Consider the following 24,668-nt stretch of genomic DNA (forward strand, 5'->3'; position numbering starts at 1 on the left):
TGTTATCTCCTGACTCCCAGACTTCCACACAGCAGTATGGTTGACAGATAGGAGGCCGCTCCACATTAGGAATCCACAGGGGCGTTTTATGGCTCTGGAATGACCAGCATGTGCAACAACTGGAATATGAATTCTATCTGAATTGATATGACTGAGTCTACACATTATGTCTGCCACTGTTATGTTTTAATGTAATGACAAAGAAACTACTCCAGCTATTGAGTTGAAATGACACTGATTACAATTATGTTTCGTATTCTTATCTTTTCTTATTTCTTATTGTTGTTGCATTGTCGCGAAGGAACCTGCCAGTAAGCATTTGCTTGAACAGTGTATGCCATATGTATCCTGTACATACAAGTACATAAGACTGTCCTCTTAAACAAATTAACCTCTGGCTCGTCTACGTATGACTGGGATTGATTCAGCCTTTGTAGAGAGGGGGGGGGGGGGGGGGGGGGGGAAGAGGGAGAGCCCATCCATCCAGTGTGCCAATGACTTGATCCAGATCATTCCATTGAGAGATAAAAGCCGCCGGTGCCTCTGTCATTCTTTTAGGGTGGCACATCGCATGTCGCTGTAGTGACAGGCCAATCAAGGAAATGGACTGGACTAATGTGGATGGAGATTGTTCATGCTCCCTCGCTGGCCGCTTGGACAGCGAGCCCCGTCGTCCACTACGCAGACACGTTCCAACATATTTTTTAATCGAGCGTTATGTGTGTCACGGGGGGAAAGACGGATGACGTCCTACAGTTAATAGGCTCTAAATCAAAGCCGCCGCTTAGACAGCCAATCGCAAGCCAGAACAAGTGTCACCTAGGGCCCCCGCTCAAGGTTACCGCCCGCTATAGCTGCCCGCTGTGGAGAAACAGTCCGTACCTCTCTCTCTCTCTCTCTCTCCTCTTTCTCCCCCCCCCCCTCATCTCACTCTCCATCCCCCTCTCACAGCCAGTAACATGGTTCATTTAGTGAAGGCCAACTCATTTAGTGGGCGACGTGTTCAATAATTGGTGGGATTCATTGTGTGTTATCTGGTATTCAGTGGATGGTTGAATAGAAGGAATGATCAAGAGCTGGGGCAAAAGCAGAGAGTCAAGTAGAGTGGATTTGAATACAGCACAGCCAGAGATGGTGTATGCTGTGGTGGTTGGAAGAGGCAACCAAGGACATGTAAGCGGGTAAATGAGATGCAAATACAATGCATTTTCATATCAAATGATGATGTTTTCAAATATGGTTGGCAAGGAAGCAGAGAGTGAGTAGCCTAAGGTGCACATGTGTTTAAACACAGAGTGAATAAATTACTTCAGGTCAAGGACCTCTATCTCAACTCCAGTTGGGTTTTCACAGTTGGTCTATTTACATTTGGCGTATTGCAATCTACAGTAGCCCAGCACCACTGCCATATTAATACAGTTGAGCTCTGTTTGCATTGCACTACGTTGCATCACAATGTGAACATCTGCTTAGCCCCGTCAGTTTCATGGAGATACTGCGTCTCGTGTAAGACGCTTTCAACTTGGCTGTTTCTTTGTGGACCACGAAGAGTTGCTGTTACTAAAGGTTAGCAGCTAATGGGATTATGAATAAATGAATACAATATTGAATCTACTGCTTCGTGGAGTGTCATGATGCATAAATAAAAGATATATAGAGTTTTGGGAGGTTGGACCAAATGGGAATTGACTACCTGACTACCCCATTAAACACAGTACGTAGACCACAGTAAGAGTAAAGGATGTTCTACTTTGAGTACATGGAACATCTACAGTAGAACCACAGCTGCCTGTTTCCCTCTCCTCCCCCTTATTTCCCCCAGGGTCTCCACTGATGAAGATACACTTTCCATGGGCTCTCCCTGTCTCTCTCTATGAGGCGTTAAGGCTGAACTGGGGTCTGAACTAGGTCTTTAGTGGAGCCCCAGTTAGAGGAGCCTAGTGTTGACCATGCGTGACCTGCTCACCCTGGTCTCCCTCTCTCCTCACTGTAGATATCGACGAGTGTGCGGAGGGGAAGCACTACTGCAGGGAGAACACCGTGTGTGTCAACACCCCCGGATCCTTCATGTGCATCTGTCACAGGGGATACATCAGGATTGATGACTACTCCTGCACAGGTGAGTTCTTTCTTCTGGCAGACTGTCTTATAGCTGCTACCAGAAACCCATACTGTACTTGTTTCATGTTTATGGCTTCACACTAAACTGTTGAAAGCTGCATTGGGAGTGTGTGTGTGTGTGTGTGTGTGTGTGTGTGTGTGTGTGTGTGTGTGTGTGTGTGTGTGTGTGTGTGTGTGTGTGTGTGTGTGTGTGCGTGTGCGTGCGTGTTTGCGTGTGACTCATGATTGTGAGGCTTTTTATATCACCTGCAGAACATATCATAATGTGAAAATCACTTTAAACACTGCATAGCCACGGACGCTATCAGTGAAGGAATCTGTTGCCTCAATAGGCTACAGTAATTATGCATAGCTCATTAATTTAATGCTCATGTATAGAAATTAATGTCAGGGTTTGAGTCGCTCCTATTGGATTTGGTCTGATTACCGCAGGCCACATGAAAGTCATATGCACACAAATCAAAAAGGAATGTTTGTAATTCTGTCCACTTTGCTGCTTTATAGTGTGGTAGAATTAGATGGCATTAGCCCGGGCCGGTGCATCTTAGATGAATACTGGTATGAATTAGTATTGATTTTGGGAGGCTATTGGCTGCGTTTGCTTTGTGCTGATTACAGAGCAGATTTCTGAATACATTGCGTCGTGTAATAACTGTATGATTGAGAAACGCCGCAATTACACCATTCAATTCCAATGGTAGATTGAGTAAGAACTCAGCATTAATGTGCATCTGACCACGATTATACTGACAAAATCTACAATTATCTTTGTGTTCATTCCGCCTATTTTGTCCGGCTTTTCTCTTCCGTTATGTCGTATATAGAGTTGATAACAATGTCATGGTTCGCGGTTAAAAACACTCCAAGTGTGGTTCGTTTGTGCGGTTTACTAGAAGGAGTTAAAAGTGCATGGCCTTTTGCTGTGTTAGGCCAGATTTACTAAATTTGCATCTGCTGTTTTCAGAAGAGAATGATACTACAGCAAAAAAAGCTTACCATTTCTTCTATATTCTATGTTTTTCTCTAGGAAATTAATAGACACAAACCTGGAACATGGTGAGAACGAGCAAATGGCAATTAAACTACTTGAACTTTAACTTAAATAGGCCTAATCCTTTGTGACTGCACTGCAGTGCCCCTGTCATGATTTAATGAAGATCATTAGATTATCAAGCCTTGGATTCTCAATTTACCACAAATTGTTGACAAACCACCACTGTTTTCTTTGTCATTCTAATCAACTCTTTACAGTAAACAATATTGTTAAGGTAAAAAAAGTACATTTGAATTAACTCCATGACTACTATTGTTATTGAACAGCAGGCCCATGTCTCCTTTCATTTGAAGAGATTACTCAATGGTATAGATACCAGGCTGGTCACTAGAAATAGACAGCGATTTTGGACATTTGAAAAGGTCCCGAGAACATGGATGCTGTATATTGTATGCTGCTCACAAAAAGAAAAGAAAAAGAAAAGCCCAGCACTGGGCACGAACTCATGAGGCTTACATGCTGCCTAGGCCAGGCACGCGTGTGTGTCCGCGTGTTGATTTTGTCCAGACACGATCAGGACGCACAGGTTGAAATATCAAATGAACTCTGAACCACCGATATGGGGACAGGTCAAAACGGATGAAACATTCATGGCCATTTAGCTAGCTAGCTAGCTTGCTATTGCTAACTTATTTGTCCTGTGATATAAACATTGGGTTGTTATTTTACCTGAAATGCACAAGGTCCTCCACTTGGAATTAATGTTTACCTTTGAGTTGTTTCTGTTTCAACCCTGTAACCACGCGGAATGAATGCGTAAAAAATAGACGTTCACTGTTGTCGAATTTTGAAGGGGAACTACGAGATCTTGTTGATACAGTGGCAAGAAAAAGTATGTGAACCCTTTGGAATTACCTGGATTTCTGCATAAATTGGTTATAAAATGTTCATCTAAATCTTCATCTAAATCCCAACAGTAGACAAACACAGTCTGCTTAAACTAATAACACACTATACGTTTTCATGTCTTTATTGAACACACCGTGTAAACATTCACAGTGTAGGGTGCAAAAAGTAATAACTGGTTGACCCTCCTTTGGCAGCAATAACCTCAACCAAATGTTTTCTGTAGTTGTTAATCAGACCTGCACAACGGTCAGCAGGAATTTTGGGATGTCTAGTGTGAACCGCTCTCTTGAGGTCATGTCATAGCGCCCTCAATTGGGTTGAGGTCAGGACTATGACTGGGCCACTCCAGAAGGCGTATTTTCTTCTGTTGAAGCCATTTTGTTGTTGATTTACTTTTGTGTTTTGGGTCGTTGTCCTGTTGCATCACCCAACTTCTGTTAAGCTTCAATTGGCGGACAGATAGCCTTACATTCTCCTGCAAAATGTCTTGATAAGCTTGGGAATTCATTTTTCCGTTGATGATAGCAAGCTGTTCATGCCCTGAGGCAGCAAAGCAGCCCCAAACCATGATACTCCCTCCACCATACTTTACAGTTGGGATGAGGTTTTGATGTTGGTGTGCTGTGCTGTGCCATTTTTTCACCACACATAGTGTTGTGTGTTCCTTCCAAACAACTCAACTGTAGTTTAATCTGTCCACAGAATATTTTGGCAGTAGCGCTGTGGAACATCCAGGTGCTCTTTTGCGAACTTCAGACATGCAGCAATGTTTTTTTTGGACAGCAGTGGCTTCTTCCGTGGTGTCCTCCCATGAACACCATTCTTGTTTAGTGTTTTACGTATCGTAGACTTGTCAACAGAGATGTTAGGATGTTCCAGAGATTTCTGTAAGTCTTCAGCTAACACTCTAGGATTCTTCTTAACCTCATTGAGCATTCTGTGCTGTGCTCTTGCAGTCATCTTTGCAGGACGACCACTCATAGGGAGAGTAGCAACAGTGCTGAACTTCCTCCATCTATAGCCAATTTGTCTTACCGTGGACTGATGAACATCAATGCTTTTAGAGATACTTTTGTAACCCGTTCCAACTTTATGCAAGTCTTCTGAGGTCTCTTTTGTTTGAGGCATGGTTCACATCAGGCAATGCTTCTTGTGAATAGCAAACTCAAATTTTGTGAATGTTTTTTATAGGGCAGGGCAGCTCTAACCAACATCTCCAATCTCAACTCATTGATTGGACTGACTCCTGACTCCAATTAGCTTTTGGATAAGTCATTAGCCTAGGGGTTCACATACTTTTCCCAACCTACACTGTGAATGTTTAAATGATGTATTCAATATAGACAAGAAAAATACAATAATTTGTGTGGTATTAGTTTAAGCAGACTGTGTTTTTCTATTGTTGTGACTTAGATGAAGATCAGATCAAATTTGATGACCAATTTATGCAGAAATTCAGGTAATTCCAAAGGGTTCACATACTTTTTCTTGCCACTGTAGGTACAGTATGGGTGTGGTCGTCATGATTTCTGAGAGTTGCTTACAGTGTGAGTTATGAGGTAGTGTGCCATCTCTGAAGAGGAGGCTGCACAACACATTCCTTCTCCATCTGTAATTAAAAAAGCAATTTGCACTAATGCACAGTAACTCAGCATGGAGGAGAGGAGGCAGAGAGAGAAGAGAAGGAAGGAGACAGAATGCAAAGTAGAGGAGCTGCCTGCCTGGGTTGAGACATGCCAGAAAGAAGGGCTGGTCCTAAATGGCACCGTATTCCCGTTATAATGTGCTACTTTTTACCAGAGTACCGTAGTACCAATGGTGCCATTTGGGATGCAGAGAGAGAGGATTCAGGCCCGCTGCAGTGCTGCTTCCCTCCCTCCCCCCAGCCATCCCTCCCCCAGCCATCCCTCCCCGCTGAGCTTCTGGGTTTGAATGAAGCAGTAAGAGTCTAAGTCCCACCAAGACAATGCAACAACACGGCAGAGTTTTTACATTTCCTGCCTGCCATCTATCCATACCTCTGGTGAGTTTTTCCCTCGTCAATGGGAATGGGAATGAGAAGAGGATATGTTAATAGGGGGTTTGAGGCTGTCTGTATTTCAGAATTGTTTCAGAAGGAATAATCAGGAGAATTCTCACTCATCTTTTGTTCTCTGATTTATTCAGTGAAGAAGAGACACACCTTGCCTACTCAGTCTTTTTCCATGTGTTTTCCTTAGACACACCCGGAATTTATATTCCACTCACAGTTATATTTCTATGTATCTATGAGCCGGATGCAAATGTTATTGTCTAAGTAATATGTATCCTCTTCTGCAACCCATTTGTTTCACCGATTTACAATGATGATTAATACCATAGCCCAGTGGATATATTTTTGTTACTATGTATTACACATAGATTCTTATTAAAATGCCTTCAAGTCAAAATTCAGTTGTGCATTTCCCTATAAAAGCCAATTTCATGATTAAACTGAGGCGTATTCAGGGGGGCTGATGTAATGACTTTCTGCCTACTACAGTAAAGTTATTGTCGTAATCTCTCTGAGTTATTGGACTATCAGTGTACATTCACAATCATTGCCTCAGCGCATGATATAGAATCGTTCATATAGAGCTACTCTCCACCTCTTATTCCAATATTAAAAAGATGAATTATGGTTAAATTGGACTTAATTCAAAACGTGTCCGAGGACCCATATGTGTCTAAATCAAATCAAACCGACATTTGATAACATTAGAGAACATACACAAGGCACTCCATCCTACAATAGATTCATGTTTAGATCCAGAGTAGGCTATCTCCCCCATTCTGGTTGTTCAGTGATATATTTGAGATAGGGGTTGTGCTCTAAGCTAGCCAGAGGGTTCTGTTCGTTATTAATGGCAATCAAACATCTGTTTCTGTTTGAACAAGGTCCATAGGTAATGGGCTATTCCCCAAGTGGCTTAGAAAATAAATATTGCACCAGCTCAACAAAACACTAAACTAACCACATATCTCCCACGTCCATTATAATAACTCATTTGGATGAAATATGAGGATCTTTCTTTTTCTCCATGGATTTTAGCAATTAATAGATTGCACACTCAGCATAAATAATGTACAGGTAGCCTAATGATACCCTTATTTCTCCATAAGTGCATGTATCTATACTAGTGTAGCTATACTAGTCCGCACATTGAGAAAGAAAAGATTACAGTTACACATTCAGGTATAGTGAGTAAGAAAGACTACACTTATTTCATTTAGTTACTCTACAATTTTAACCTGTTTGGGCTGCAGGGCGAGTATTGAGTAGCCAGATAAAAGGTGCCCATTTCAAACGGCCTCGTACTCAATTCTTGCTCGTACAATATGCATATTATTATTACTATTGGATAGAAAACACTCTCTAGTTTCTAAAACCATTTGAATTATATCTGTGAGTCAAACAGAACTCATTTGGCACAAACTTCCTGACCAGGAAGTGGAAAGTCTGAAATCGAGGCTCCGTTCTACTTCCTGCCTATAAATGGGCATGATACGTATTAGTATACATGCACTTCAGAGACCTTCCCCTGGATGTCAAGAGGCGGTGAGAGAAGAAATTTAGTGTTTATCTTGGTCTGAAGTGGAATACAAGCTCTTTGTATGACGTGTACCCCATTTCCTGTTTCCTGGAGAGCGCGTCAAGGGACCTGGATTTGCCTTCTGTTTAGCTGCCGTTATAGGCGACTACTATCTCCGGCTTTGATTTTATTTGATACATGTGACCATATCATCGTAAAGTATGTTTTTTCAATATAGTTTAATCAGATTATTGAAATTTTTTCGGGAGTTTTGCCGTGTTCCGTTCTCTGACTTTGTTGACGATGGAGAGATTCGCGCCACTTGGCTAGTGCGCTTGCTAATTCAAGAGGGAAAGAGTCCGTTCTAAATCCAAACAACGATTGTTCCCGACAAAGGACCCCTTGTCCAACATTCTGATGAAAGATCAGCAAAAGTAAGAAACATTTTATGATGCTATTTCATATATCTGTCGTACATGTGAACTAGTCGTGGGCGCCCAACTTTTGGGTACTCTAGCTATACCGAAGCTGGATGTCGTAATGAAGTTATTTTTTAGAATTCTAACACTGCGATTTCATTAAGAACTAATGGATCTATCATTTCCTATACAACATGTATGTTTTAGTTATGTTTATGAATAGCTATTTGGTCAGAATATGTGTGTCAGAAAAAGTGTCCGAAAAAAATCCGGGCGTTGTGGGAAAAAGTAGCTAAGTTAGCACAATGTATAACCATTGATTTCAGCTCTAAATATGCACATTTTCGAACAAAACATAAGTGTATGTATAACCTGATGTTATAGGACTGTCATCTGATGAAGAAAATCAAGGTTAGTCAAAAATTATATATCTTTTGCTTGTTTGTTACGATCGCTAACTTTTGCTACTGGGAAATTGCTTGTGTTTTTGGCTATTGTGGTAAGCTAATATAACGCTATATTGTGTTTTCGCTGTAAAACACTTAATAAATCGGAAATATTGACTGGAATCACAAGATGCCTGTCTTTCATTTGCTGTACACTATGTATTTTTCAGAAATGTTTTATGATGAGTAATTAGGTATTTGACGTTGGTGTCTGTAATTATTCTGGCTGCTTTCGGTGCAATTTCTGATTGTAGCTGCAATGTAAACTATGATTTATACCTGAAATATGCACATTTTTCGAACAAAACATAGATTTATTGAATAACATGTTATAAGACTGTCATCTGATGAAGTTGTTTGTTGGTTAGTTTGGTTGGTTCTTGGTTAGTTAGGTTGGCTTTGTGCATGCTACCTGTGCTGTGAAAAATGTCTGTCCTTTTTTGTATTTGGTGGTGAGCTAACATAAATATACGTGGTGTTTTCGCTGTAAAACATTTTAAAAATCGGACATGTTGGCTGGATTCACAAGATGTGTACCTTTCATATGCTGTATTGGACTTGTTAATGTGTGAAAGTTAAATATTTAAAAAAATATATATTTTGAATTTCGCGCCCTGAACTTGAGCTGGCTGTTGTCATAAGTGTACCGACACCGGGCTGCAGCCATTTAACAGTAATTCTAGAATAACATTTTACTACAGTGGGATAAATCAGGGTCACACAGAGTGTTTCTTGGTAGTCTTAAACAAATCTACTTTGAAACAAAAGTAAACACCTCACACACATTGTTATGGGCTTAAAAAAGAAGGCATCCGTACTGTCACATATAGAGTTCCAATGTATTCAATTTTGAGGTTCAATCCGAATATTACACTGACATAGAAGCACCGTATTTTCGGGGTACAAAATAAATACATGTAATTATGAAATTATGAAAAATATGAATAACATTCCACCCATGAGGCCACTAGAGGGCGATTTGATCATTTGACTGCAGGAAAGGCTAAACTCAGAGAGATGTTCTACAGTAACAGCATAAGGTTCTGGGTTCACATGTCCATGGGTCTTTGGAGCCAGTGGGTTGAAGTGGACATGAAATTTACATAATACACCCTTCAGTGAAGGAGGTCACTAGTTCAATTCCCAGCCGGCGACAGACTCATTCCGCAGCCACACTGACTTCATGTTCTTCTCCAAATGAAATATGTTTTACCAAAGCCTCAACACAACCCCTTTCCTCCATGTCCAATAGAACCATGAAAGAAAGGAGCATCCAACGTTCTCCTGCTCTTTGACTAGCATTTTACCCTTGATGTTGAAGGTCAAGATAGCCCTCCTCTCTTCCTCCCTCCCCAAAGTGCCTGGAGCGTGCTCCTCGCTCCTAGAGATTAGTGGTTTATCCATGAAAGGTGGCAGATTGGCTGTGTGCTGCGGCCTTTGAATGTTATTAGAGTGCTGCTGTCCTGAGTTGTGTGTGGAGGGGTGTGAGGGGTGTGTATGTGCCCCCACTCTAATCCTATGATAACCAGACCAGCTCTGGCCTCAAAGCTAGAAGAAAGGGAGGGAGGGAATGAGAAAAGGAGGGCGGAGGTGGGGATCGGTGGGCAGTGAAGATTAGAGAGGATGACATCCACTGTGTGAAGTCAAAGGGCCTGGCAGAGGATTATGGGAAAATAGTGTGCCTTGGCCCCTGTCTCTCTTCCCCGTCCTTTCACGCTTTGTTCACAATCTATTCCATCTCAGATAGTGAATCTAATGATGAATTTGATACTCTCTCAAATATGGAAAACAAACGAACACTGTTTCAACACAGCCTTCACATTTAGACATGTTATTATGATGTGCCTGTCAAGGCCCCAGAATATCTACATTTAGCATAAAGATCAATGAGTCGCTCTCAGAGTTGTCCATGGGTTTGTAAGTATCTCCATGCAGTGACTGTATTAACTGTTACAGTGACTGTTTTCCCACGGCCTGATGCAGTTTTAGAGACAGTGTGTCAGTCAGTTTGTTGGACAAAGGCTGAGTAGGCTCCGGGCTGGGCTGGGCTGAGGCTCTAGTCAGCCAGTCAGCCAGTCAGCCAGCCAGACAGTGTGCTGTAGCAGCAGGAGATGGAGGAGAGGACAGCAGCACGCTACCAAGGGATCCCTGGTGACAGCCTGTAAATAATTGATTGTTTATCTGTCTGCAGCATGAGCAGCACAAGTCAGGAAGAAAAACCTTACACAGACACACACACACACACACACACCTTGTCTGCCAATCCCTCCATCCTGACGATTCAGAGTGATGGCACGCTGCTCTACTGGGCCCGGCAGGCATAGACAGATGTGACCTTGGGCAAATCTCCTCTCTCTTTTTACTCCCCTCTTATATTACAGTTTTATATGCTGCCTGTCTCGGTGGGGACTCAGACCAGGGATGCATCCCAAATGGCACCCTACTCCCTTTATAGTACACTCCTTTTGACCAGGGTAAATGTGCAAATAATGTGCTATATGGGGAATAGGGTGTCATTTGGGAGCCAGCACAGGCAGGTTTTAATTCAGGACATCAGCAGGTGTGATACAGTGCAGCAGCAGCAGGACCAGTCTTCCTCCACGTCCTTCACTCTGTCATATATACATCATATGCTCAAAGGAGGAGCTCATCACCATGTCACTTTCAATTTGTTTGAGCCCGATACTGTTCAGGAGATGTAATGGATGGGATGATGACAATGAAATGGATGGAGCTCAGGTCTCTCCTGTGGCACACATTCTGACTCACATCCCATCCATCCTTCTCACATACGAGACGTTCAAGTTTGAGGGTCCTGCATTTGTTGGGTTAGCTGTATAGTACAATTGTAGAAGTCTGTCATATATGGAAGTATTTAGATGAAAGGTTAGGACACAACAGTTCACCTGGCACAAGACTGAATTCAAATATTACACTTGATTTTATGTGCATTTTACATTTGCTGTATTTTTCGCTGCGTTGAAAGCAAAATATGAAAATACTCTGGCTACATTCAGTAATACGATAAGACTATTCCTGGAAAATGTGGGAAAATCGGACCTTTGAAATGAAAATGGATGGCCATCCCTTCAGTAAAATGTATTTTTACCAGACCCTCCCTGAACGCTTGAAGGAAAACAAGTGACCCTCCCCTATACCTAAAATAATAATTAAAACATAGTGGATAGAAGAGAACGTGCCTACCGTTTACCCTAATTCCTAGCACAGACCAGAGTCTTAGATATACAGTTTTAAAAACGGCTCTTCATTTTGTAAGCAGTACATGGCAAAGTAAACAGAAGGTTGTGGATTCGCAGACCACCCTGTCCATGGTAAGGGTGAAAAGATCTCCATTATCTATCGTCTTATTTGCAGTCTGAGAAAAAAATGGCCTTTTATGAACACATTTCATCAAATTCTACGTAATTATCATAACTGGAGACAAGTAGAATCTTTTTTAATAACACAAAAGCACGTTTTAACTTCTATACAGGCTATTGTAGTCTTAAACAAATCTACCTTGAAACAGAAGTATACACCTCACACACATGGTTATGGGCAGAAAAAGACACCTGTACCATGCCAGATATAGAGTTGAAATGTATAATATTTTTCGTCAGGGCATGGACTCTACAATGTGTCAAGTGTTCCACAGGGATGCTGGCCCACGTTGACTCCATTGCTTCCCACAGTTGTGTCAAGTTTGCTGGATGTGTGTTGGGTGTTGGACAATTCTTGATACACACTGAAAACTGTTGAGCGTGAAAAACCCAGCAGCGTTGCAGTTCTTGACACACATTCCTTCTTAGGCTACCTGGCTTGCTCCTGACTGATTTAGAGTTAAGTATGTTGTTTAATAGCCTTTGAAAATGTTGAACGTCAGTTGATAGTGACAGAATCACACATTACTTCCCAAGCAAAGTACATTTTTTGTCTCCTCAGCTAAAGAAGGTTGTAACTCAGTCTCTGAATGGCATAGAGACAGACAAAATAAATCCCATATGCGTCGGAGTCACGTCTTTCCTCTGCGTTATACAGGTTGTTTCTAGCATTGCAGACTAAAGCGTCATTATAGATCGCTTCATATAATCAGGTCCATCACATTCTTTCTAACATGTAAGCTAACAAGGGGTAGCCTATGCTTTTAGACATTTTCTTTCACAAAAGCCACAATACCCTCACATACCCCTTCAATTTGAGCCCTGGTTTTAACTTAACACACCAAGCCCTTCACTGACACTGAAGTATTTAAGGAGTGCATGGTGACTGAAATAATTGGCTGATAAAATCTACGGATAGTAGATTGATTTAGTCTGTCAAACAGGTAGGCCCACCTCTTATTTCTTGAATAGGAAGAAATAGACTCCAGTACAAAGTGCTCTTGTTGTTAGTAGCCTAAAGTAAAATTATGAATTTTAAATGAAACAGGTGGGGTTATAGGAGGGGTTATGAAAGACACTCATGGGGGTGTCCACTGAAAGTTGCATAGCAACAACAACTGGGACCTAAAAGACACCCACCATGGGCACCCATAAAATTTGCCCCTAAGAGCCAAACAAAAGAAAAACCCACACCAAACTTAGAGACAGGAAGCAAACTAAAAAGTTTAGGAAAACAAAAACAGGGACCGTTAGACAAAGGAATATTTTTCTAGCTAAAAGACCCTTCACATCTCTCAAGACAACTGGAACACTGGGCCAGCCACTCTTAAATATCACCTGGGCCAGAACAGGTGAAACACCTTCCAACTAACGAGATGAACAAGCCAGCACAGGTGTAACACATACACATTTTTTTTGCTCTTCTAGCTGTGCCGTTGAGGAACTAGAGCACACTTGTAATTGTTTTGTTTGGAACACAGCCCTGCATCTCCGACATCAGACAATTACTGTTGTTGTTTACGTAAATACAAAAATGGTCCATTATAAATCGCAATCAGGGTCAGGTGGGCATCATTTGTGGGCACCTACCTGTAGCACGCGCTCCAGCAGGTATATCTCTCTGGTCACCCCCAAAACCAATTCTTCCTTTGGCCGCCTCTCCTTCCAGTTCTCTGCTGCCAATGACTGGAACAAACTACAAAAATCTCTGAAATTGGAAACACTTATCTCCCTCACTAGCTTTAAGCACCAGCTGTCAGAGCAGCTCATAGATTACTGCACCTGTACATAGCCCATCTATAATTTAGCCCAAACAACTACCTCTTTACCTACTGTATTCATTTATTTATTTTTGCTCCTTTGCACCCCATTATTTCTATCTCTACTTTGCACTTTCTTCCACTGCAAACCAACCATTCCAGTGTTTTTTTTACATGCTATATTGTATTTACTTCGCCACCATGGCCTTTTTATATTTTTATTTATTTTTATATATATTTTGTTTGCCTTCACCTCCCTTATCTCACCTCACTTGCTCACATTGTATATAGACTTATTTTTTCACTGTATTATTGACTGTATGTTTGTTCTACTCCATGTGTAACTATGTGTTGTTGTATGTATCGAACTGCTTTGCTTTATCTTGGCCAGGTCGCAATTGTAAATGAGAACGTGTTCTCAATTTGCCTACCTGGTTAAATAAAGGTGAAATAAAAAATAAATAAATAAAATTTGAAAGCCTGTTCTATTTCCAACATGACTAGCTAAGTTTTAAAATATGATGTTACAGTGTTAGGCTTTGTCGTGGAAATATTCGGTCAATCGTATTTCACAAATACCGGAGCATTGTACTGGAAAATTCACAATAGCTTTCACAATGTAATTGAGGCAAACAGATCCACATTTTGGTGAGCTTAGAAAGGAGCCATGAGTGCATTCAGCTGCGTGTGCCCTGGCAAACTTTCATCACAATTGACAAACATAGGCTCATTCTGTTCTGAACAACCCGGGGTATGACGCCATGTCATCTTGTAACTGTACATCAAACATAACGATCATAAACGTTGACACTGTATATGACAAGTTTTATGATATGGAAATGTGAAGTGCACATTTGGACTCAAATCAAATTGTATGTCTCATGCGCCGAATACAAGTGAAATGCTCACTTACAAGCCCTTAACCAACAATGCAGTTCAATAAATAGAGTTAAGAAAATATTTACTAAATAAAGTAAAAAATGTAATAAAAAGTAACACAATAAAATAACAATAACGAGGCTATATACAGGGGGTACCGGTACCGAGTAAATGTGCGGGGGTACAGGTTAGTTGAGGTAATTTGTATATGAAGATAGGGGTAAAGTGACTATGAATAGATAATAAACAACGAGTAGCAGCAGTATAAAATCAAAGGGGGGGGGGGGGGGTCAATGTAAGTAGTCCGGTGACCATTTGATCAATTGTTCAGAATTCTTATGGCTTGGGCTGTAGAAGCTGTTAAGTAGCCATTTTGATCGAGACTTGGTGCTCCGGTACCACTTGCCATGGTGTAGCAGAGAGAGCAGTCTATGACTTGGGTGACTGGAGTCTTTGACAATTTTTTGGGCCTTCCTCTGACACTGCCCAGTATATAGATTTTATTCTATATATAAAGATAAAATCCAGGATTTTATTCAAATCTATTATAACACTTTTCACACCAAAGTACGTTCATCTCTAGGAGGCAGAACGTGTCTCTGAGCGGTATGACGGCTGCGTGGTCCCATGGTGTTTATACTTGCGTACAATTGTTTGTAGAGATGAACGTGGTACCTTCAGGCATTTGGAAATTGCTCCCCAAGGATGAACCAGACTTGTGGAGGTCTACAATTTTTTTTCTGAGGTCTTGGCTGATTTCTTTAGATTTTCCCATGATGTCAAGCAAAGAGTCACTGAGTTTGAAGGTAGGCCTTGAAATACATCCACAGGTACACCTATTGACTCAAATGATGTCAATTTGCCTATCAGAAGCTTCTAAAGCCATGACATAATTTTCTGGAATTTTCCAAGCTGTTTAAAGGCACAGTCAACTTGGTGTATGTAAACTTCTGACCCACTGGAATTGTTATACAGTGAATTATAAGTGAAATAATCTCTGTAAACAATTGTTGGAAAAATTACTTGTGTCATGCACAAAGTAGATGTCCTAACCGACTTGCCAAAACTATAGTTTGTTAACAAGAAATTTGTGGAGTGGTTGAAAAACAAGTTTTAATGACTCCAACCTAAATGTATGTAAACTTCTGACTTCAACCGTATATAGGGGTACGAGTGTAAAGGGCTACAAAATATATGAATACTGTTCTTTATTCTCATTGTTTAGTAAGATTCATGAGAGCTAGTCCGTACGTGAGCACAGGAGAGAGAGCTGAATGTGATATTTTAGTCCCCTGCCAGGCTTAGGATGGCCCAGAAATCCACTAACACAAGTGGAAAGAGGACAAAGTGTTACCCAGAGATAAGCAATACAATGTTATGTCCCATAGGTTTTCCTCTAGTATTATTGATAGATTTGATCAACTATTTCTGGTTCTGTAATTTCACACTGCAGAGCAGACTCAATCAGGACTAGAACATTCTCTCTGCCAAAAGGAGATGGATAACTGTCACGGCTGTTGAAAGATGAGGACCAAGGTACAGCGTGGTCAGCGTACATTTTCTTTATTTTATCAAAATGACGCCAAACAAAACAAAAAAACACTACACAAACAAACCGTGAAGGTCAAAGGCAAAGTGCCATAAACAAAGTCAACTTCCCACAAAGACAGGTGGGAAAAAAGGCTACCTAAATATGGTTCCCAATCAAAGACAACGATAGACAGCTGTCCCTGATTGAGAACCATACCCGGCCAAAACATAGAAATAGAAAATCATAGAAACAAAACATAGAATTCCCACCCCAACTCACGCCCTGACCAAACCAAAATAGAGACATAAAAAGGATCTCTAAGGTCAGGGCGTGACAATAACTAATGCCAGGTTTGCGTCCTTTGGGACCTAACTTTTTTTGTGTCATTCTAGAGACTGAGTCATCTAAGTTTAGTTTTGTTCATGTAATAATGGTTCACATGAAGTTTCCAGTAGTTTTTGTAAAGTCACAACACCCAAAAGTTTAGTAACCAACTGCCTTAAGTAGTATACAGTAAGCAAATACTTATCACGAAGCAACAATTATAAAACCTCTGCAAAGCTCCACACAGAATAGATGTATTCCTGTGTTCCCGTGGTATAAAAATCTCACTGTGTGTTCATGGTCAGTTCGAGGGCATGCAGCAGAAATTGCTCGTTTAACTTGCAATGTGAGTGAGGGAGGATAGATAGATAGATTCCGAGATAGGTTTGCGTGGGTGGGAGTCAGATACAGGTTTGTCTGCCTCTGTCTCCTGCTGTTAAAATGGGATTGGTCTCTGGATAGAGGGGAAGTGTGAAGTTTTTGTTTTGGTCTAAAAGGTGCTGTTAAGGTGTGATTGGCCTCTGCAAAATGTGACCGACCACCTCGATTCAATCTTATGTAGCCACATTTGAAATGGTGTTTTTAACATTGGATAAAAGTAGAGAATCAGAGCTAGAAAATTGTATATCATACACTGCAATTGAGGAACAATGGGAAAGTAATTATACTTTGAAAGTTGATAAACTTGTAACCCCACTTTTAAGAAAATGGTCCTTGAATGTTTTGGTACACCTACTGGAAAGCTCTTCTTTGTCTACACCCATTCAGCATCGTTCACACCCTCTTAAGCCTTAGCCCCACCCATCTCTTTGGATTCACAGGTGAGGCCATGTGGTAAACACACGCTATATCAAATTAAATCTAAGTTTATTTGTCACATGCACAGGATACAGAAGGTGTAAACAGTACAGTGAAGTGGTTACTTGTATATTAGCAATATCAAAAACAGAAAGTGTCCAGATAAAATATTTGATCATTATTAGATGACACTTACCCGACCCACTTGTCTCTATTGGTGGGTCATGTGAAGGAAATGCTATAACCACCTCCCAGACACATCTACTAAGTGGATGGGTCACTAATGTCCAGACATGTACACATGTTCATGAAATACAATAGATGGCCGTAATCACCCCCAGACACACCTGGCTAATTTGATGGGTCATGTAATAATCCGGCCGAAGTGGAGTCTTTGGTTTAGACATGTAGCTAGCTAGATAAACAATGAACCGTTATAATCCCAACTCATACTACTACCAATACAAAAATTGTCATAGCTGTAGTATGAATCTGCAGTTAGCTAAAGCTAACAAACTAGGTTCAATGTTAGCTAGCTAACATTAGGCTATAACAAGCAAGGCAAATAGGTTTCTGATTTGAATAATATTACTACACAGATCATACACGTAATTTTAGCTAGCGAGCCAGCAAGCTAATGTTTGCTAACTAACTAACAGTATGCTTTAACTTGCAATAAAAATGACTTTCTGTCCAAATTAAAAACGTAAAAACTTACACTAAAATGTAGCTTGACTCTTACACATATACATGGATGAACGCTTCATGGCAGACTGGCACCATTTAACTCTGTTTTGTTTCTAGATACATCTTGTTTGGCCAGCGTTGTGTCAAGTCACTCCAGTTCACACTGACCATGGCGTGTGCAGAAAGTAACTGATCTGTCGATAGAGCCTGCTAAATTCAGGGCATCAATGTTGTTGGGAAAATTAGCTAAACTTTTGTAGTTCTCGATGGCTAACGTTATATCTTTCAAAAACGGCACGGTAGAAAGGACTGTCAACACATACTGAACAGCTCACATTACAGACAGAAACATGGAACATGGAAGATATAACGTAGCGGGCCCCCTAAACCAACTAGCCTCGTAATTTAACAATTTGAATCGTTTTTATGGATGGAATACATGTTTGTTGTTAAGGCACATGAAAGTTCACATGTTCCGGAAGGCATTTCTGCCAAAAACGCATTTTTATAAAACAATACATGTTTACGTTCAAATGCCGCTTCTGTGAGGTAGTGACGTGCAACATACACCTAGTTTTCTGAAACGAGTCACATAAAGAAGGCCAGGTGAAGTTTTGTTTTGGTCTTAAAGGTGCTGCTAAGGTGTGGATGACCTGTGAAGGTGAATTTTTGTTTTGGTCTTAATGGTGCTGTTTCAGTGTGATTGACCTGTAGGAGGTGAACTTTAGTTGTAGTCTTAAAGGTGCTGCTAAGGTGTGATTCACCTTTCTAAGGTGGTTTTGTTTTGGTCTCAAAGGTCCTGCTAAGGTGTGATTCACCTTTCTAAGGTGGTTTTGTTTTGGTCTCAAAGGTCCTGCTAAGGTGTGATTCACCTTTCTAAGGTGGTTTTGTTTTGGTCTCAAAGGTCCTGCTAAGGTGTGATTCACCTTTCTAAGGTGGTTTTGTTTTGGTCTCAAAGGTCCTGCTAAGGTGTGATTCACCTTTCTAAGGTGGTTTTGTTTTGGTCTCAAAGGTGCTGTTAAGGTGTGATTGGCCTCTGTAAAATAGAGGGCCAGGTAAGGTTTTGTTTTGGTGTTATTGACTTGTGTAAGGTGACGTTTAGTTTGGCTCAGGTGCTGTTATGGTGGGATTGACCTGTGTAAGGTGAAGTTTTGTTTTGGTCTTAAAGGTGCTGTTCTGTCTGTTTGTTTTTCTGTTCCAGAGCATGATGAGTGTGTGAGTGGACTACACAGCTGCGACCAGAATGCCCTCTGTTTCAACAAGGTGGGAGGGCACAGTTGCTCCTGTAAGCCAGGATACACTGGTAACGGCACCGTCTGCAAAGGTAAGCTCCACTGACCAGAACCACACACAGACAGATACAGTACAGATAGTCTCTTGTAGACCATTACTAACGTCCCAAAAGTACGTCATTATTTTATCTCTCTCAATTACATTAATCATTACTAAGACAAATGTTTAAGAACTGTAATGATATATTAAATCACATTAGTAAATGAGCCCATCAACTGTATCCAAATACATACTACAGTCCTAATTAAAATTGTAATCTATCTATGTTAATATTGAATAATGGCTGTGTGATACCTGTGGTCCTCTAGCGATGTGCAATGGCCTGTGCCAGAATGGAGGAACCTGCATCTCCCCAAACAACTGCATCTGCCAGCAAGGCTTCACAGGGAAGAGCTGTGAGACAGGTAAGACTTCCTCTCTGTCTAGTCTGCAGTCCTCTAATTTAAACACTGCATCAAGACTACACAGAATATAAAAGAGGAGGGAAGAGGTGAGCTGTGGTGTTCTCTAGATAGATTTGATTTGTATTTGAAGAAGGAATGACTCAAGATGAGACGTTGTTTGATAAAAATTCTTAAGATGATACTTTCAGTGTTATCATCACTTTGGTGTCAGAATTTATTTAGTTCTCTCAATATAACAGCCTGAGCTCGGATCCTCAGAGCCCATGATGTCATCTGCATGCTTGTTTAAAATACTTATTGTAGCAACTTGCAATTGTCTTGTGTTCTATTGGAAGGCATTTGACTGAGACATCAAATGAGACTGATGTCCATTCTAAGTGTTGGCCCTATCTGTACTTACTGACCGTCTTTACACGCTCACTGTAAAAATGACATGTGATACACTTTAAAAAGAAAAGGTTGCTGGAGTATCCTTTAGGGGTCCTTCAAATTGAAATAAGGTATTTGAATAACCCTTTAATTTAGTTCATATAAGGGACAAACCTTACCTTAAATTGAGGAGATCTTTACATTTTTCAGTCCTTTCAAATTAAAATCCAAATGTTTCAGTTGGGCAATTAGGAGGTTCCTCGATGAACCCCACCTCCTATTGGGTTCTTGGAAAAACCGTTTGTGGGCAATTTTCAGTGCCAAGTACCCTAAGGTTCTTTGAAGAACTTTGAGGATTTTAGAAGAAACCTTGTTGAACCCCTCGTTTTTAGAGTGTATAACTAAAGTGTTACTGAGCTATTTCCACTATTCACCAGCTGTTGTTTTCACAAAAAGCACCAGTCTTCAGTTTCCCCAGAACCATTATCCATAAATACATGGCTCTTACTTTCCCCATTTGCCCTGTTCATCCTCCTTTATCCCCTGTGTGGCTGGGTTCTGTTCTGTGGTGACTAATGAGCTAGTTCCTGTTCTAATGGGCCATTTGAGGATTTGAACTGCAGTTGCAGCACTATGGGAATGACTCTGTCTGCATCACACCTGATATTAATTACAATAGCTCACTGACACTGATGCACTGTGCGTTATAGTGCATAATTTTTATCTTTGTCTTGGCCAAGCATTATATGTGATTTATTAGGATCCCCAATAGCCGACGCCAGTAGCGACAGCTAGTCTTACTGGGGTCATTGTAACGGCTATCGTAGTCGTTCTCCTCCTCAGACGAGGAGGAGCATGGATCGGACCAAGATGCGGATTGGTAAGTGTTCATTATTTAATGGCAAACCAACAAACACTACAAATTAACAAAATAACAAACGTGACTAACCTGCAACAGTCCTGTGTGGCCCAAACGCTGACACAGGAACAAACACCCACAAACCACCAGTGAAACCCTGGCTGCCTTAGTATGACTCTCAATCAGAGACAAACGATACACACCTGTCTCTGATTGAGAATCATACCAGGCCGAACACAAAACCCCACATAGAAATAGAAACCTAGACCAACCCACCCAATTCACGCCCTGACCAACTAAAACAAATACATAACAAAGGAAAACAGGTCAGGAACGTGACAGAACCCCCCCCTTAAGGTGCGAACTCCGGGCGCACCAGCACAAAGTCTAGGGGAGGGTCTGGGTGGGCGTCTGTCCACGGTGGCGGCTCTGGCGCTGGTCGTGGTCCCCACCCCACCATAGTCAACCCCCGCTTCCGTGGCCTCCTCCCAATATTCACCCTCCATGTCAATCCCGCTATTCCAAAAGGCAGTAACAGACTGAGGGGTAGCAGTTGACTGAGGGGTAGCAGTTGACTGAGGGGCAGCACCAGGATAAGGGGCAGCACCAGGATAAGGGGCAGCACCAGGATAAGGGGCAGCACCAGGATAAGGGGCAGCTCCGGACTGAGTGGCAGCTCCGGACTGAGTGGCAGCTCATGACTGGAGGGCAGCTCATGACTGGAGGGCAGCTCATGACTGGAGGGCAGCTCATGACTGGAGGGCAGCTCATGACTGGAGGGCAGCTCATGACTGGAGGGCAGCTCATGACTGAAGGGCAGTTCTGGCAGCTCCTGACTGGCTGGCGGATCTGGCAGCTCCTGACTGGCTGGCGGATCTGGCAGCTCCTGACTGGCTGGCGTCTCTGGCAGCTCCTGACTGGCTGGCGTCTCTGGCAGCTCCTGACTGGCTGGCGTCTCTGGCAGCTCCTGACTGGCTGGCGTCTCTGGCAGCTCCTGACTGGCTGGCGGCTCTAGCGGCTCCTGACTGACGGACGGCTCTAGCGGCTCCTGACTGACGGACGGCTCTAATGGCTCGGGACAGACGGGCGGCTCTGAAGGCTCGTGGCAGACGGATGGCTCAGATGGCGCTGGGCAGACGGATGGCTCAGACGGCGCTGGGCAGACGGATGGCTCAGACGGCGCTGGGCAGACGGATGGCTCAGACGGCGCTGGGCAGACGGATGGCTCAGACGGCGCTGGGCAGACAGATGGCTCAGACGGCGCTGGGCAGACAGATGGCTCAGACGGCGCTGGGCAGACGGATGGCTCAGATGGTGCTGGGCAGGCAGGCAGTTCAGACGGCGCTGGACAGACGAGCAGTGCAGGCGGCGTTGGGCAGACGGCCGACTCTGACCTGCTGAGGCGCACAGTAGGCCTGGTGCGTGGTACCGGAACTGGAGGCACTGAGCTGGAGACACGCACCATAGGGAGAGTGCGTGGAGGAGGAACAGGGCTCTGGAAACGCACTGGAAGCCTGGTGCGTGGAGTAGGCACTGGTGGTACTGAGCTGGGGTGGGAAGGTGGCGCCGGATATGCCGGACCGTGAAGGAGGACACGCGCTCTTGAGCACCAAGCCTCTCCAACCTTACCAGGTTGAATGGTCCCCGTAGCCCTGCCAGTGCGGCGAGGTGGAATAACCCGCACTGGGCTATGCAGGCGAACCGGGGACACCACCTGTAAGGCTGGTGCCATGTACGCCGGCCCGAGGAGACGTACTGGAGGCCAGATACGTTGGGCCGGCTTCATGGCATCCGGCTCGATGCCCAACCTAGCCCTACCAGTGCGGCAAGGTGGAATAGCCCGCACTGGGCTAAGCACGCGTACTGGGGACACCGTGCGCTTTACCGCATAACACGGTGTCTGACCAGTACGACGCCCTCTCACTCCACGGTAAGCCCGGGGAGTTGGCTCAGGTAACCAACCCGGCTTCGCCACACTCCCCTTTAGCCCCCCCCAAGAAATTTTTGGGTGAGCCTCTCGGGCTTCCAGCCGCTCTGCCTTGCTTTAGCCTCATACAACCTCCTCTCCGCTTTCGCTGCCTCCAGCTCCGCTTTGGGGCGGCGACACTCCACTGGCTCTGCCCAGGGTCCTTTACCGTCCAGGATCTCCTCCCAAGTCCATTCCTCTTTTCCCCATTGCTGTTGTTCACTCCGTCCTTCTCCAATCCGCTTGGTCCTGGTTTGGTGGGTGTTTCTGTAACGGCTATCGTAGTCGTTCTCCTCCTCAGACGAGGAGGAGCATGGATCGGACCAAGATGCGGATTGGTAAGTGTTCATTATTTAATGGCAAACCAACAAACACTACAAATTAACAAAATAACAAACGTGACTAACCTGCAACAGTCCTGTGTGGCCCAAACGCTGACACAGGAACAAACACCCACAAACCACCAGTGAAACCCTGGCTGCCTTAGTATGACTCTCAATCAGAGACAAACGATACACACCTGTCTCTGATTGAGAATCATACCAGGCCGAACACAAAACCCCACATAGAAATAGAAACCTAGACCAACCCACCCAATTCACGCCCTGACCAACTAAAACAAATACATAACAAAGGAAAACAGGTCAGGAACGTGACAGTCATACACATAACCAAAAATACATTACAGACAAAATACTTTACAATTCACATACATTTAAAATCATTAACATGTAGTGTGTGTGTGTGTGTGTGTATCTATCAGTTACACATACACGTCAGTACATACACACAACAAGTAGGTCACATGGGGAGAAGCGTTGTGCCGTGAGGTGTTGCTTTATTTGTTTTTTGTAACCAGGTTTGATGTTCACATGCGCTATATAAGATGGAAGGGAGTTCCATGCACTCATGGCTCTGTATAATACTGTACATTTCCTTGAATTTGTTCTGGATCTGGGGACTGTGAAAGACTCCTGGTGGCATGTCTGGTGTGTGTGTCAGAGGTGTGTGTAAGTTGAGTATGCAAACAATTTGGAATTTCCAAAACATTAATTTTTCTTATAAAAACAAGAAGTGACGCAGTCAGTCTTTCCTCAACTCTTAGCCAAGAGAGACTGGCATGCATAGTATTAATATTAGCCCTCTGATTACAATGAAGAACAAGATGTGCAATTCTGTTCTGGGCCAGCTGCAGCTTAACTAGGTCTTTCTTTGCAGCATATGACTGGACAATAATCAAGATAAGAGCCTGTAGGACTTGCTTTGTGGAGTGTGGTGTCAAAAAAGCAGAGCATCTCTTTATTACAGACAGACCTCTCCCCATCTTTACAACCATTGAATCTATATGATTTGACCATGACTGTTTACAATCTAAGTTAACACCAAGTAATTTAGTCCCCTCAACTTGTTCAACAGCCACACCATTTATTACCAGATTCAGCTGAGGTCTAGATCTTAGGGAATGATTTGAACCACATACAATGCTCTTAGTTTTAGAGATGTTCAGAACCATTTTATTACTGGCCACCCATTCCAAAACAGACAAACTCTTTGTTAAGGATTTCAGTGACTTCATTAGCTGTGGTTGCTGATGTGTATATGGTTGAATCTTCAGCATACATGGACACCCATGCATTTTTTTTATGCCAGTGGCAGGTCATTGGTAAAAATAGAAAAGAGTAGAGGGCCTAGAGAGCTGCCCTGCGGTACACCACACTTTACATGCGTGACATTAGGGAAGCTTCCATTAAAGACAACCATCTGAGTTCTATTAGATAGCTCTGAATCCACAATATGGCAGAGGTTGAAAAGCCATAACACATACGTTTTCTCAACAAAAGGTTATGGTCAATAATATCAACGGCTGTCCTGAAATCTAATATTACAGCTCCCACAATCTTCTTATTATCAGACTTTCCTCTTGGCTCAGATTAAAGATATGACAGATAGGAGTGGCTGTAGAGTAAGCTACCATCTC

The 24,668-nt window shown here is 42.6% G+C and overlaps 1 protein-coding gene across 1 annotated transcript in view; it reads left to right on the forward strand.

The window, feature by feature from the left end:
• LOC120066643 (protein kinase C-binding protein NELL2-like) overlaps positions 1-24,668 on the forward strand; it is a 110,918-nt gene that overhangs the window by 35,594 nt on the left and 50,656 nt on the right. Inside the window, exons 13-15 of the mRNA XM_039018074.1 lie at positions 1,994-2,119; positions 19,001-19,123; positions 19,401-19,496. Coding sequence (XP_038874002.1) covers positions 1,994-2,119; positions 19,001-19,123; positions 19,401-19,496 — 345 coding nt within the window. The remainder of the gene's footprint in view (positions 1-1,993; positions 2,120-19,000; positions 19,124-19,400; positions 19,497-24,668) is intronic.

Source organism: Salvelinus namaycush, chromosome 21 (assembly GCF_016432855.1).
Source record: "Salvelinus namaycush isolate Seneca chromosome 21, SaNama_1.0, whole genome shotgun sequence".
Lineage (NCBI taxonomy): Eukaryota > Metazoa > Chordata > Actinopteri > Salmoniformes > Salmonidae > Salvelinus > Salvelinus namaycush.